General features: G+C 40.2%; 1 protein-coding gene across 1 annotated transcript in view; it reads left to right on the forward strand.

The window, feature by feature from the left end:
• The window catches only part of LOC124789991, a 68,385-nt gene extending 52,239 nt beyond the window's left edge, over positions 1-16,146 (forward strand). The window contains exon 6 of the mRNA XM_047257532.1: positions 15,110-16,146. Coding sequence (XP_047113488.1) covers positions 15,110-15,588 — 479 coding nt within the window. The 3' untranslated portion in view covers positions 15,589-16,146. The remainder of the gene's footprint in view (positions 1-15,109) is intronic.
• The last annotated feature ends 670 nt before the right edge of the window (positions 16,147-16,816 follow it).

Below are 16,816 nucleotides of genomic sequence, written 5' to 3' on the forward strand. Positions count from 1 at the left end.
TCAGTATTTTACTTCCACTTTTTAGCCTTCAATTTCTTGTTTGATGTGGACTTACTATCTGAAATATTGATGTTCACACATTTGTTTCTCATTTCTCCAATGGTTTCAATAAAAGTAATCAATGTTTGAGAATGTAATGTAATAGATAAAAAAGATCTACTTGACAACCGGTGACATGAGAACACACACATGAAGATATAGAAATTTGCAAGCTTTTGGAGCCAGTGGCTCCTTCTGGCTGAAGGGTTGAAGAGGAAGGAAGAGGAATGAAGGAAAAGGACTTATGAGGTTTAAGAACAGGGGAGAGTTAGTGAAGTTACCTAGAACCCTGGGTCAGGGGACACTAACAGGACAGGATGAGAAGGGAAGACTGATTGTTGGGGACTGCACCAGACAAGATTTGAAATCCTGAAAACTTAAAGATGGAAGATAGGGAAATACACAAGGCAGAGATTATTGACAAAACATCAAGCACAAGTTAATAAGAGTGGAAAGCTAAGACCATAGTACATGGCAGAGGTGGGGGCCTGGTTAAATAGATAGGTGAGAAAATAAAAGATATAGGAAACTGAACGGGACTGAAGAAAGTAATAGTGAGACCAGAAAAATTAGCATAAATTAAGGCCAGGTGGTGATGAGAATCAAGGACATGTTGTTCCAAGAAAATGATGTCTAGGGAGAAGATTTCAGATGGCATATGTAGTGAAACAGGCACTGAGGTGAAACCTGCCATGTCGTAGAGCAAGTATTTCAACAGGATATTTTCTGTTGCCAGTATACACGCTCTACCTATCCCCACTCATTCTAGCTAATAACTTGGTGATAGTCATGCCAATCTAAAAAACTGAACAGTGTTTACATAACAGTTGGAATATGACGTGTTGTTTCACAAGTGGCTCTCCCTTTGATAGTGTGTGTTTGGCCAGTTACAGGGCTCCTGTTGCAGAGCGTGCTCTACTACAACATGACAGTCGGACCTTGGCACTTGTTTCACCACATGTGCCATCTGGATTCCCCCCCCCCCCCCCCCTGCCCCCCCTAGTTTCTCAGAATTCCACAGATGGGGCTGACTCTTGGTTCTTGCCAGCCATTTGGTCATAATTTATGTTAACCTCTTTAGTCTCAGTATTACTTTCTTCACTTCTTTTTAGTTTTCTGTATCTTTTATTTCCTGAGCTGACTATTTTTCTCCACACTCCCCCCCTCCCCCCTCCTACCACCACCCGTGTTACATACAATGCCCTTAGCTTTCTGCTCTTATTAACTCGGACAGAATGTTTTGTCAAGAATCTTGCATATTGCTCTATTTTCCACCTTTAAGCTCCCAGGATTTCAAATCTTGTCGGTTTCAGTCTCCAACAATAAACCTTTCCCTCTCATCCTGTTCAGTAAGTCTCCACTGACCCAAGGTTCTAGGTAACTTCTCCTAACTCTCCCCATTTCTTAAACTTCACCTGTCCTTTTCCTTCACCCCTCTTCCTTCCCCTTAAACCTTTCAGCCAGAAGAACGAACCACTGGCTCCAAAAGCTTGCAAATTTCTATACCTTTATATGTGTAATTTCTATACCTTTATATGTGTTCTCCTGCCACTGCTTGGTGAGTATACTTTGTATCTATTTTTTCTTGTAAGAGCTGTGCATGAATTTTTTAGGACAGAAAATGTAAAAAATATGACAGATGTGAGCTGGGGGGAGGGGGGGATAATTTGGCTGAGTGACAGTTACCTTCAAATTATAGCTTGAGCAATTAGAAACACTAATAACCATATAAAGAGATTAGATTTTATGAAACTCTGCCACATGAAAGCAGTGAACGAAAATAGACATAGTAGGCTAATTTACTGATATGTTTATTACCAGAATTTGCACTAACCCTAATAGCATTAAGTTACTGAACTCAGATATTTCAACAGGTCAGAAGTCAGACATTTCAACAGGTCATCAGTATGTTTCTTCCAATCCAGTTTCTCATCAATGCACACATCCATAAATTTTGAATATTCTGCTGCCTTAGTAACAGACTTCTATTCAAAGTCTATATTTATCAGTGGTGTTATGCCCTTTACTGTACGGAACTGTATATACTGTGATTTCTCAAAATTTAGTGAGAGTCCATTTGCTGAGATTGTGATCTGTGGGGGTTCAAATGATGCCTTATGCAATGAAGGTTTGAATAGTGTTAATGCCTTAAGAACATCTCTACACCAATTGAAATATACCACAATAACTGTTTTTGACCTTCTACACAGGCAGGATTTAATTTAGTGTTCATGTGTTATTGAGTCAATATGAGCTACAAATAATTATTATGCAGAAATCAGCAGCGGTTTTCCTAATGGTTACTTGATAGAAGTACACAAATTTAATGGAGGACTTCACACCAATTGTGGACTTGATCTTAGTTAGCATGGAAAAAAAACTTAAAAGAGTCCTTAGTCTATAAAATTATAAAAACTTCGTGTAACTATGTACCTTGAAACTCAACTCATCAAAACTTAAGGAAGTAGTGCAAAAAGTAGTGAATACAGACATTCTATCTCAGACAGATGGCTACTGGGGAAAGAAACACAGTATAAACAAGCCTGTACCACTTCTTCTTTCCATTCAAACAGGCCACTTTGAACAAATTTCTGGTGAGAAAATGTAATATAGATGCACCTCTCAAATCACCAACCAAGAGTTCTGTTTTAGACCAAACTGTGTAACTGCTCAACAGCCTCTTGTTGTTTCAACTTATGTGCTAGATTTTTAACCTTTGAAATTTCTTAATTTTTACTCTACATTTCATAATTAACGAGTTATGGTCAGTGTCCATTCTCAAAATATTTTGCAGTTTAGAATCTGGTTTCTGAATTTGCCACATAATTATGTAATGGGTCTGTAACCTTCTGGTGCCACCAGGTCAGTTTCAGATACACATCCTTCCTTGGTGATAGTTAAACAAATTGTTTACATTGATGAAACTGTCTTCTGTGTAACAGTCCAACAGGTTGGCTTCCCCTTTTGTTCCTTCACTTTCCCAGTGTTCTTCCTTTTCCTACTATTGAACCCAAGTCTCCCATCACAATCAAATTCTTGTTTCCATCAGGGTTCTGAATAATTTCTTTTATCTTGTCATACATTTATTCTATTCCTTTGTCTTCTGCAGAGCTTTATTTTATTCCTTCATCATCTGCAGAACAAGTAGGCATCACTACTGTGGTGGACTATGGCTTTGTGTCTATTTTGACTATCATAATCCATTCACTATGCTATTTGTTGATTATTCAAATTAATATGTAGAATCTGTGAGACTGGAGACATAAGGACTATTGGAAGAACATTGTAAACACAATCTCAAGGATAAACAAAAGTGGATAAATTTAAGAATTACTTGCACAATTAACTTAACAGCCCATGCAGCCAAGATACTGATACAAATAATATATAGAAGAAGGGAAAGATAATTGAGGATATGTTAGATGGCTATTGGTTTGGCTTTAGGAAAGATAATGACATCAGAGAGGCAAATCTCACACTGAGTTTGATAAGAGGCAAGACTTAAGGAAAATCAAAACACTTTCATAGGATTTATTGACCTATAAAATTTAATTCAACAAATAAAATGCTACTAAATGTTTGAAAATAAATATAAGCTACATGAAAAGCTGATAATAAACAACACATTCAAGAAACAAGGAGGAAAGAGTAATAAGAGAGAAATACTCAGATTAAAAAAGCATACATCTACATCTACATGTACACAGATACTCTGCAAACCACTGTACGGCACATGGCAGAGGGTACCCTGTACCCCTACCAGTCATTTCCCTTCCTGTTCCATTCACAAATAGTGTGAAGGAAAAACAATTATGCGCCTCTGTATGAGCCCTAATTTCTCATATCTTATCTTTGGAGTCCTTGAGCGCAATGTATGTTGGTGGCAGTCGAATCATGTGGCAGTCAGCTTCAAATGTCAGTCCTCTGAATTTTCTCAGTAGTGTTTCTCAAAAAGAATGTTACATTTCTTCCAGGGATTCCCATTTGAGTTCCTGAAGTATCTCTGTATCTGTTGTGGTCTTCAGTCTGAAGACTGGTTTGATGCACTCTACTGTGTGCAAGCCCTTTCACCTCTGAGTAACTACTGCAACCTACATCCTTCTGAATCTGATTTCTGTATTCATCTCTTCATCCTCCTCTACGGTTTTTACCCCCTGCTTTCCTCCAGTACTAAATAGATGAGAACTATTTGCCTTCCTTACCATGTTTCTCACATGCTCTTTCCACTTTATGTTGCTTTGAAACAGTACGCGCAGGTATTTAAATGACTTGACTGTGTCAAGCAGGACATTAGTAATACTGTATCCAAACATTACAAGTTTGTTCTTCCTAACCATCTGCATTAACTTATATTTTTCCACATTTAGAGCATGCTGCAGTTCATCACACCAACTAGAAATTTTGTCTGAGTCGTATTGTATCTTCCTGCAGTCACTCAGTTTTGACACCTTACCATACACCACAGCATCATCAGCAAACAACCACGGGTTACTACCCACCCTGTCCACCAAATCATTTTATGTATGTAGAGAACAACAGCAGTCCTACCACACATCCTGTGGCACTGCTGGCGATACCCTTATCTCTGATGGACACTCGCCATTGAGGACAATGTACTGGGTTCTATTACTTAAGAAGTCTTCGAGCCACTCACATATCTGTGAACTAATGCCTGTACCTTTGTTAACAGCCTGCAATGGAACTGTTTCACACCAGCGAAGCTTTTGAAAACCATGATGATTCGTGGACATAAGGTTCTTAGACTGAAAAAAGTTTAATATATTCAAACTGAGAATATGTTCAGGGATTATGCAGCAAACCAATATTAGGGATATTGGTCAGTAAATTTTTCAGTTCTGTTCTTTTATTCTTCTTGTGTACTGGAGTCATCTGCACTTTTTTCCAATCACTTGGGACTTTGTGCTAGGTGAGAGATTCACAACAAATGCAGGGTAGTTAAGGGGCCAAGGCCATAGAGTACTCTCTGTAAAATCTAATTGTAGAGTACTCTATGTTAAACCTAATTGGGATTCCATCTGGACCTGGTGAATTATTTGCTTCCAAATCTTTTAGTCGTTTCTCTACACGAGGGATGCTTATTACTATGTCGTCCGTATGGGAGTCTGTCCATTAATCAAATGACAATATGTTTGCACCATTCTCCTGTGTGAATGATTTCTTGAACATGAAATTAAAACTTATCTTTCATTTTGATTATTTCAACTGTCACACCAGAGTGGTCAACAAGGGTCTGTATGGAAACCTGAGACAACCTTAGCGATTTTACTTGAGACCAGGTATGCAGTCTGTCACTCCTGTTCAAAGAAGCAATGAAGGAATTAAAAGAAGGATGTGAAAGTGGGATTACAATTCGGGGTGAAAGCATAACAATGAAAAGATTTGCTGGACGACATTGTTACTCTCAGTGAAAGTGAGGAAGAATTACAGAAGTATGCTATTACCAATCATAGGTCTTAAATTTAGAAAGGAATTTCCTAGAATGTGTATATGGAGTACAGTTTTTTTATGGAATGGAATCATATACCTTGGGGAAAAAATAATCATATACCTTGGGAAAAAAATACTGAAAAGAAGGGAGAGGGCAAAAAGTGTAGGAGAAGACAGAGGTTGGTATACGAGGCAGTCCAACCACATCTTATTCATTATATAGTTTTTTCTGCATTACCCTTGTTTGGGCTTGAATTGGTTACACTGTACTCACTTGGCCAGAAATCCTAATCCACCTGCCATAGTACCTCATTAATTCACACTGTATCTAATTTCAACCCATTCATTAATCTTTTGAAGTTTTCTAATCTGTCTACATGATTAAAGGATCTAAAATTCAAGGCTCTGGTGTGTAGAATTCAAGATTTGTTTTATCTTATTGAAACATCCTTCTGAGTAGTCACCACTGGAAATCCAAATGGAGAAATTTTATTCAAGAGGACGGCATTATCATTAAACCCTACATTAGCACTGCATGTTCTTAGGAAACATAGTAACTGTAATTTACCTTTGCTTTCAAGTGTGCTGTAGTACTGTTGCTGAACAAAATTGTCTATGTAATTATCGGTTAGCTGGTGCTTTGACATATCAGTTACCTTTAAGTAGAATCAAAATTTTTGTAGGTTATTTTGACATTTCATTATATAAAATTTATTTTTAAATTCATTCAAACTGTCATGCTCATTCGATTTAGTTAATGTTTCGTTTGTTTATGTGACTGTAGTTTCTTCTACCCCTCCAAACCCCCCTTCCCTTCTCCCCCCTCTTGAACCATGGACATTACCGTTTGTGGGGTGGCTTGTGTGCCGGCTGTACCATAGGTACCACCATAATGGAGGGATAATTGTTGAGAGCCCAGACAAGGCGATTCCTGAAGAGGGGCAGCAGTCTTTTCAGTATTTGCAGGGGCAACAGTCTGGGTGACTGCCTGACCTGGCCTTGTAACATCAACCAAAAAGGCCTTCTTGTGCTGGTACTGTGAACAGCTGAAAGCAAGGAGAGACTACAATCCTAATTTTTCCCAAGGGCATTCAGCTTTGCTCTATGGTTGATTGATGATGATGGCATCCTCTTCAGTAAAATATTCCAAAGGTAAAATTGTCCGCCATTCAGATCTCCGGGCGGGGATGTCTCAGGAGGACATTGTCACCAGTAGAAGCAAAACTGACATTCTGCAGATTGCAGCGTGGGCTGTCAGATCCCTTAATTGGGCAGGTAAGTTAGAAAGTTTAAAAAGGGAAATGCATAGGTTGAAATTAGATATAGTGGGAATTACGAAGTTCGGTGGCAAGGGGAACAAGACTTCTGGTCAGGTGAATACAGGATTATAAATACACTCCTGGAAATGGAAAAAAACACATTGACACCGGTGTGTCAGACCCACCATACTTGCTCCGGACACTGCGAGAGGGCTGTACAAGCAATGATCACACGCACGGCACAGCAGACACACCAGGAACCGCGGTGTTGGCCATCGAATGGCGCTAGCTGCGCAGCATTTGTGCACCGCCGCCGTCAGTGTCAGCCAGTTTGCCGTGGCATACGGAGCTCCATCGCAGTCTTTAACACTGGTGGCATGCCACAACAGCGTGGACGTGAACCGTATGTGCAGTTGACGGACTTTGAGCGAGGGCGTATAGTGGGCATGCGGGAGGCCGGGTGGACGTACCGCCGAATTGCTCAACACGTGGGGCGTGAGGTCTCCACAGTACATCGATGTTGTCGCCAGTGGTCGGCGGAAGGTGCACGTGCCCGTCGACCTGGGACCGGACCGCAGCGACGCACGGATGCACGCCAAGACCGTAGGATCCTACGCAGTGCCGTAGGGGACCGCACCGCCACTTCCCAGCAAATTAGGGACACTGTTGCTCCTGGGGTTTCGGCGAGGACCATTCGCAACCGTCTCCGTGAAGCTGGGCTACGGTCCCGCACACCGTTAGGCCGTCTTCCGCTCACGCCCCACCATCGTGCAGCCCGCCTCCAGTGGTGTCGCGACAGGCGTGAATGGAGGGACGAATGGAGACTTGTCATCTTCAGTGATGAGAGTCGCTTCTGCCTTGGTGCCAATGATGGTCGTATGCGTGTTTGGCGCCGTGCAGGTGAGCGCCACAATCAGGACTGCATACGACCGAGGCACACAGGGCCAACACCCGGCATCATGGTGTGGGGAGCGATCTCCTACACTGGCCGTACACCACTGGTGATCGTCGAGGGGACACTGAATAGTGCACGGTACATCCAAACTGTCATCGGACCCATCGTTCTACCATTCCTAGACCGGCAAGGGAACTTGCTGTTCCAACAGGACAATGCACGTCCGCATGTATCCCGTGCCACCCAACGTGCTCTAGAAGGTGTAAGTCAACTACCCTGGCCAGCAAGATCTCCGGATCTGTCCCCCATTGAGCATGTTTGGGACTGGATGAAGCGTCGTCTCACGCGGTCTGCACGTCCAGCACGAACGCTGGTCCAACTGAGGCGCCAGGTGGAAATGGCATGGCAAGCCGTTCCACAGGACTACATCCAGCATCTCTACGATCGTCTCCATGGGAGAATTGCAGCCTGCATTGCTGCGAAAGGTGGATATACACTGTACTAGTGCCGACATTGTGCATGCTCTGTTGCCTGTGTCTATGTGCCTGTGGTTCTGTCAGTGTGATCATGTGATGTATCTGACCCCAGGAATGTGTCAATAAAGTTTCCCCTTCCTGGGACAATGAATTCATGGTGTTCTTATTTCAATTTCCAGGAGTGTACAAAATCAAGTAGGTGTAATGCGGAATAATGAATAAGAAAATAGGAATGTGGGTGAGCTACTATGAACAGCATAATTAATGAATGCATTATCGAAGCCAAGATAGATGCAAAACCCATGCCTCCCGCATTAGTACCAATTTATAAGCCTACTAACTCCGCAGATGATGGAGTGATTCAGCAAAAGTATGATGAGGTGAAAGAAATTATTCATAAAGTTAAAGGAGACGAAAATTTAATTGTGATGGGGGACTGGAATTCGGTTGTAAGAAAAGGAAGAGAAGGAAAAATAGGTGAATATGGACTGGGGAAAAGGAATGAAAGAGGAAGGCATCTGGTAGAATTTTAGACAGAGCATAATTTAATCATTGCTAACACTTGCTTTAAGAATAAAGAGGATTAGGAACTGGTTTTTAAATTGTAGGATATTTCCCAGAGCAGATGTGGACTATGACCAGAAATTGTTGTTTCTGAACTGTAGATTAAAACTGAAGAAATTGCAAAAAAAGTAGGAAATTAAAGGGATGTGACCTGTATAAGTTGAAAGAATCGAAGGTTGTTGAGAGTTTCAGAGGAAGTATTGGGCAACAATTGATTAGAACAGGGGAAAGGAATAATAGTAGAAGATTAATGGGTAGCATTAAGATATGAAATAGTGAAGACAGCAGAGGATCAAATTGGTAAAAATACAATGCCTAGTATAAATTCTCAGATAACACAAAGGTATTGAATTTGACTAATGAAAGGAGAGAATGTAATAATGAAGTAAATGAAGTAGGTGAAAGGAAATACTAACGTTTAAAAATGAGATTCACCGGAAGTTCAAAATGGCTAAGCAGGAATGGCTCGAGAACAAATGCAAGGATTTAGAAGCATGGTTCACTAGGGGAAAGATAGATATCACCTACAGGAGAATTACAGAGGCCTTTGGAAAAAAGAGAAGCAGCTGTACAAATATCAAGAGCTCAGATGGAAAGCTAGTCCTAAGCGAAGAAGGGAAAGCTGAAAGGTGGAAGGAGTATATAGAGGCTGTATACAAGGGAGATGAACTATAAGGTAATGTTACAGAAAGAGAAGGTCTTGTAGCTAAAGACGAGATGGGAGATTCAATACTGCAAGAAGAATTTGACAGAGCTCTGAGAGCTCTACGTTGAAACATCGCCCTGGGGGTAGGTGATATTCCACCAGAACTACTGATAGCCATAGGAGAGCCAGTCATGACAAAACTCTTCCACCTGGTGTGCAAGATGTATAAGACAGGCAAAATATTCTCATACTTCAAGAAGAATGTAGTAATTCTAGTTACAAAGAAAGCAGTTGCTGACAGGTGTGAAAATTATGAACTCTCAGTTTAGTGAGTCATGGTTGCAAAATACTAACATGAATGCTTTACAGAAGAATGGAAAAACTGGTAGAAGCTGACCTTGGGGAAGATCAGTTTGGATGCTGGAGAATTGTAGGAGCACACAAGACAATGCTGACCCTTTTACTTATCTTAGAAGATAGGTTAAAAAAAGACAAACCTACATTTGTAGGCTTAGAGAAAGCTTTTGACAATGTTGACTACAATACTGGGAGCGAAAGGCTATTTACAACTTGTGCAGAAACTAGACGGCATTTGTAAGAGTTGAGGGATATGGAAGGGAAGCAGTGGTTGAGAAGAAAGTGAGACAGTGATGTAGCCTGTCCCCGATAGTATTCAGTCTGTACATTGAGCAAACAGTGAAGGAAACCAAAGAAAAATTTTGAGTGGGAATTAAAGTTCAACGAGAAGAAATAAAAACATTTGCTGATGACATTGTAATTCTGTCAGAGACAGCAAGGAACTTGGAAGAGCATTTGAACCGAATGGACAGTGTCTTGAAAGGAACATTAGCAAAAGAAAGACTAAGATAATGGAATGTAGTCAAATTAAAGCAGGTAATGGTGAGGAAATTAGATTAGCAAACGAGACACTTAAAGTAGTAGACGAGTTTTGCTTTTTGGGCAGCAAAATAACTGATGACAGTCAAAGTAGAGAGAATACAAAATGTAGACTGGCAATGGCAAGAAAGGCATTTCTGAAGAAGAGAAATTTGTTAACTGCGAATATAGATTTAAGTGTAAGGAAGTCTTTTCTGAAAGTATTGGAATGGAGCGTAGCCATGTATGGAAGTGAAACATGGATAGTAAAGAGTTTGGACAAAAAGAGGATAGAAGCTTTCGAAATATGTTGCTACAGAAGAATGTTGAAGATTAGATTGGTCGATTATGTCACTAATGAGGAAGTACTGAGTAGAAATGTGGGGACAAGACATTTGTGGCACAACTTGATCAAAAGAAGGGACCATTGATAGGACACATTCTGAGACATCAAGGGATCATCAATTTAGTATGAGAGGAAAATTTGGGGGTATAAATCATAGAGGGAGATCAAGATATGAATATAGTAAGCAGGTTCAGAAAGATGTAGGTTGCAGTAGTTCTTTGGAGATAACGATTCTCTCACAGGATAGAGTAGCATCGAGAGCTGTATCAAACCATTCTTTGGACTGAAGACCACAATAATAACAGTTTCTTCTGCTTGTAAATCATAGCTTCCTCTGTTTCCATAACTCATTGCATCGATGTGGCTCATGCTTTCAGTACCTTTCATATTTTCAATTTGCTACACCTCCTTTGCAATCAGATTTGTGTATTTTGTAACAAGAAAACTGGACAGTAAGGGTTGTTATAACTAAACTTTCGCTCCTTGAGAGGTCCCCATGAAAAACGAGTGATCGTAGAACAATGAAACTTTGTGGAAACAATTGAATGGGTATCCAGAAGAGAAATAATGTATAAATCATGAAAAGATAACACATTTTAATTTGCATGTGAGAGGTTAACATTTATTAATTGTGTACCATGTTTACATTCTAAGTTACATTGTTCAATATGACAACAATCTGCATCTACGACAGCATGGAGCTGTGCTAGAGATTGCTCTATTGCTGCTCGAAACATCTCAGGTGGGATATTTAAGCTGTTTTCATTTTTAAACTCCAATGTGTGTTACGACTACACGCTGTGTCCAACATTTTCATCAGTTGCAACAGCAACAATTTGTGGCACTATTAGAAGTTGGCCTCTCCCAAGAGCAGTTCTCAGATTCCCAGTTAATTCAACCTTTTGAATCATGTTCTTCAAGCCAAGTGCTGGAAGAGGACCTCTCTGTATTCCTTACTGCATCAGTACTCACAAAGAGCAGCCGCATTTTGCTGTTGTTATGGTGAAATAGCTTTATGAATAAAGCCCTGCTCACCTTGTGCAGACCCATGATGCAACCCGAATGCACTCTGATGCTTGTGTTTCAACCCTACATCACTATACCAGTACTGGCACCTAATGGCAAGTCATGGCACTAACACAACTAAAACTGGACCAATAAAAAATCAGTTGAGGGCGGTGAGGGGGCAACGACGTTTATGACGATGACACACACACACACACTTCTGGATATTTTGTTTATTTCTCCTTGTGTTGTTGCAGTGCTGTTTCACTTGATTATGATGCTTACATCACCAACAAATAGCACTATATGTGCTCTATCAGTGTAAGATAAAAGGTATTTTATGTGTAGCAAGGAAAAAAGTGGTCCTAGAATTTTACCCTCTTGAATGCCAGAAGTAATTTGTTCCCACTTAGAAGAAGAGTCATCATGAAAGTTGCATGAGCTAACATGGCTCTTCATTTCTCATTTTAAATATGAAATGAATCAGTTACTCATTGTACCTCAAAAGCCATAAACTTAAGTTTCTCCAAAAGTATGTTGTGATTTACTCAGTCAGATGCCTCAGACAGATCACTAAAGATCCTGGCAGATGAATTCTTGTCTTATAGATATTTTAACAAAGTCAGTAAAGTGGTAGATGAAACATAAACAGGTTTCTGTGGCCGTTGTCACATACAATAAAATTTTTCTGGGTTTGTGACCGCATTATTAATATACATAAAACTACTGATGTTTCGGTCCATGTTGCAAGCAATCTCATTCAGGGTGTTTTTGTTTACTCCTGAATGAGAAAACTTTGTTTCTTATATGCCACAGACAGATGGTGTAGCTATGGGCTCCCTTCTCTCACCTATTGCAGCAGACATCTTTATGGAAACATTTGAAGAAACATCACTCCAGTCCACAGCATTATGCCCAGGATGTTGGTTCCATTATGTTGATGATACTTTCATCATCTGGCCGCATGGAGAGGACAAGCTACGAAATTTCCACCAAAACCTCAACCAGCAGCACTGCATTCACTATGGAGATAGAAAAGAATGGGGTTCTGCCTTTCCTCGAGATGGAAGGTCACAGAAAGCCTGATGGTAAACTGAGCCATAGAGTGTATAGGAAGCCAACCAGTACTGACAGGTACCTGCATGCCTCCTCCCATCGTCACCCTATGCAGAAGAAATCCACCGTGCACACTTTAACCAAGAGGGCTCACAGGATCAGCGATAAGGAACATCTAAAGGGTGAACTATAAAACCTCAAATCAATTTTTTGTGCCAATGGTTATGGAATGAAGTAATAGATAAAACTGTCGTGGCAAAGAATGAAGGCATTAGAGGAGAGCAAAAGGAAGCACAAATCATTGCTCTATTGCCATATGTTCAAGCTGTCACTGAACGGGAGGGCATAATTCTCCGCTGAGCAGGAATCATGCCAATTTTCTGAAGCAGCAACAGAATAAAAGATGTTTTTCACACAATGAAAGATACAGTTGACAAACTATATGCTGCTGGAGTTTACGAGATCAGGTGTGAATGTGGATTAATGTATGTAGGTGAGACGGGGTAACCCATCAGGACACGGATATCTGAACATGAGAAATATATCCGACTAAGACAGTACACCAAGTCAATGGTGGCAGAACATCAGGATGAGTGCAGTAAACAGATTGATTTTGGTGAAGCATGCATACTGGTGAAACAGCATTTTACTTTCAGGAGGAAGATTAGAGACGCAATAGAAATAGACAAGTGACCGGCCAACATGAATGGAGAAGATGGCTACCGACTTCCAATGTCTTGGCTGCCATCAATAACAGCACTATGGGACAATAGCTCACGTGAAGCAACACATACAGACGCGCGGGATACTGCAGCGGCTGTAGATACATAGAGTACTGGCGTGCCTCGGCCGGCAGGAAAACAACACCACGTTCCAGCTGCCGCCTGGTTTTCTATTCACCAATTTCCACCAATCACTAGCAGTAATGCAAACATTAATCAGAAGGTCGGGTTTCCACCAATGAAAATAAATAATAAAAACACCAATAAAGACTTCTAACATCCCTCCCCTTCATTCTAAACAGCGTGTCAGAATTAGATAACAGCCATGTCTGCAGCTATATAAGAAACAAAGTTTTCTCATTCAGCAGTAAACCCAAACATGGTCGCTTGCAACAGGGACCAAAATGTCAGTAGTTTTATATAAACACATCAAAAAAAGTTCTGTATCACCCCGGTTCCCAGAACTCCTGAGGATAACTGGTGACTGTGGATATTGTATCACAGACACAGTCCCTTTGACTGTTCAGAGATGTCACTAAACCTGCCCAAAAATGTAAACAACCAGGCAGGAGCAGTGCCTATTAGATGGAGGGGGTTCAACAGCCAATCAGTTCCAGTCATTCCACCAGGAAGGAGGTACACGGCTTGTGTTATCTGTACTTCAACGATGCCTAGATGGTCAATAACACAGTTTGATCGCATCTGCATTGTTCCATTGTGCCAGAAAGGGCTCTCAACAAGGGAAGTGTACAGGCGTCTCGGAGTGAACCAGAGTGGAGACATGGAGGAGATACAGGGAGACAGGAAGTGTTGATGACATGCCTGGGTCAGGCCGCCCAAGGGCTACTACTGCAGTGGATGACCGCTACCTGCGGATTATGGCTCGGATTGAAAAGGACTGTTTATGGACGACATGACCCAGCAACCAATCTGAGGGATCCACACTGAATCGCAGTTGAGGAGTGAGACAATCTGGACCAACAGTGCCTTGATGAACTTGGGATAGTATGCCACGACGAATACAGGCATGCATCAGTGCAGGAGGATGTGCTACTGGGTATTAGAGGTATCAGTATGTACAGCAATCTGGAGCATCATCTCTGAAGGTCTCGCTGTATGGTGGTACAACGTGCAATGTTTGTCTCTATTCCAGTTTTCTGTACAGGTTCCAGAAGTCTCGGAACTGAGGTGATGCAAAACTTTTTTTGATGTGTCTTTGTTGACTATGCGATCAGAAACCCAGAAAAATTTTATTGAATGGTAGATGAAATGTTCAGCAAAGAGATCTTTGTGAAATATAAATTGTGACTGACTCAGAATCTCATATTTGCAGATATGTTCAACCATTCTTAAATACATCATATTTCCCAAAACTTTAAGGTGTTAATTGTGATTGGATTAATTTATGTCTTTCTTACTACCTTCCTGAAGTAGGAGTCTAACAATGGTATACTGTCGTCTGCCTGGAAAGTTACATTGTGAAAATTATTCTTTAGCTGTGTGCAGCAGCTATACAAGAAAACTATGCTCTTAATATTTTAATTGAAATGATTTAAAACTTAGGATGACTTTTGCTTTCAAAAAATTAATTATTTTCATGATTTCTCTGGATATAGTTGGAATGATATCAAATAGATTTTATGCTTGTGAGACTAACTGTTGCATATACCAAAATGCCTTATCTATTCAGCTGGCTGTGCTGAGTTTCTCAGTTATATTTTGAAATTGATTGTTAAAGAAGCTTGTGAGACTTGTGATATAACTGTATTTGTTTCAGACTTGGATGAAATATGCTATGCAACATCTACTGAAAAGGCATCTCCCATCAAGTTAGATAAAGAATCTTCTGAAATGACTGTCACTGTCCTCAAAGGCAATAAAAATGTTAATAAAAATAAAATGCCTTCAAAGACAAGTGGGTCATCCCTCATAAAATTAGGCAAAAAAACTTCTGAAATGAATTCCACTGTTCACAAAGGCAGGAAAAATGTTAATAAAGACAGAATGCAGTCTGGGACAAATAGCTCAGCTACTATGAAAAGTACTTCACAGACAAGGAAGACTTCAAAGAAACCAAAGTTGTCCAACAGTACTAAGGAAATGGAAACCTCAGTTGAAGCAGATGAATTATCACCTAAATGCCAGAGCTCTAACAAAACTACGACACCAGCACCATCAGGAGAAGTTATTTCAAAAGAAAGACCATGTAAAGTAACTCTGTCCTCACACTCAAAGGTGAATTTTTATGTTGTTTAAGATGAAATGAAAACACAAGTTTTTAAGATATTGTAGTTTTACAAGTTAGAGTAACTTAAATAATTCTAGGTACAGAATTGTGTTCTCATGTAATTTCCTGGATTATTACTTTAGTCTGTATTTGTTGGTTATGATCAAACAATGGAAACTCCAAGTAGGAATATCAACAATGTAGGAAAAGACAGTTTGTTACTGAATGTAAAGAAGTACCAGACAGGCACAATTAAAAGACGCTTACATAAAGCTTTCAGCCACAGTCTTCATCAGTAGAGAGAGACACACACTGTTTACACACACAAACAGGCACACATATCCAGCCCAAGATGCTGGAGTTGGCAGTCGTGTGTGTGTGAGGTGTGCCTGCTTGTGTGTGAATGGTGTGTGTCTCTCTCTTTATTGATGAAGGCTGTACCTGAAGGCTTTACATAAGTCTCTTTTTATTGTGCCTGTCTGCAACTTGATGTTGCTTCTTTACTGGTTATAAGTCAAAGTTGTTCTTCGTGGTCTGTTTCCAGTATTATGTTAAACTGAGAATTCATTGAGTAAGAGCTACAACAGAAATTGGGTATTACAGCAAAAGAATTTTGTGTGTGTTTCAATTTATATTTTTCTTATACTTATTATTTTCCATTGTTATTAACTTTATTTCCAATCTCATGACTAAGAATTAGATATTGATTGTCAAAATTTTAATTGTATATATGTGTGTGTGATGAATTATCTCAAATGATCATAAGGAAAAATAGGCATTACAGTTTAAAGAATGATGACGGTTCTGCAGAGTGTAGATTCACATGTTGAAGCACAAACTCGGTTGCTGAAAGGCTTTGCATTCCCGTCTGTTGTCCATGTACTGTCGTGAAAACCAGCTTGAACACTGAATATAATTCAGACAGTATTTTTTACAGCAACTAATGCTTTTAAATAGAATTGTATGTCATTTGTTTCTATAGGATATTGGAAATTCTAACTTTAGTACCCACCAGCCCAAGAATTGATATGGAGGAGAAGTCAGAGATGCTAAGGATTCATGCTACGCCACCAGCTTGCTCCTGTGAAAGGTGCTACTGCTGCTGCTGCTGGCATGTCATGTGGACCTGTCTACTGATGTAACAGAGTCTGTTAAATACAATGGTCCTGCACTTGTCCAGCAGCACTTGCTATTCTCTGACGTGTATGATACATGCCATAGATAGGAGAGTGATTGAGCTTGCTTGAGTTTATATTT

The sequence above is a fragment of the Schistocerca piceifrons genome, chromosome 3 (genome assembly GCF_021461385.2).
Source record: "Schistocerca piceifrons isolate TAMUIC-IGC-003096 chromosome 3, iqSchPice1.1, whole genome shotgun sequence".
Lineage (NCBI taxonomy): Eukaryota > Metazoa > Arthropoda > Insecta > Orthoptera > Acrididae > Schistocerca > Schistocerca piceifrons.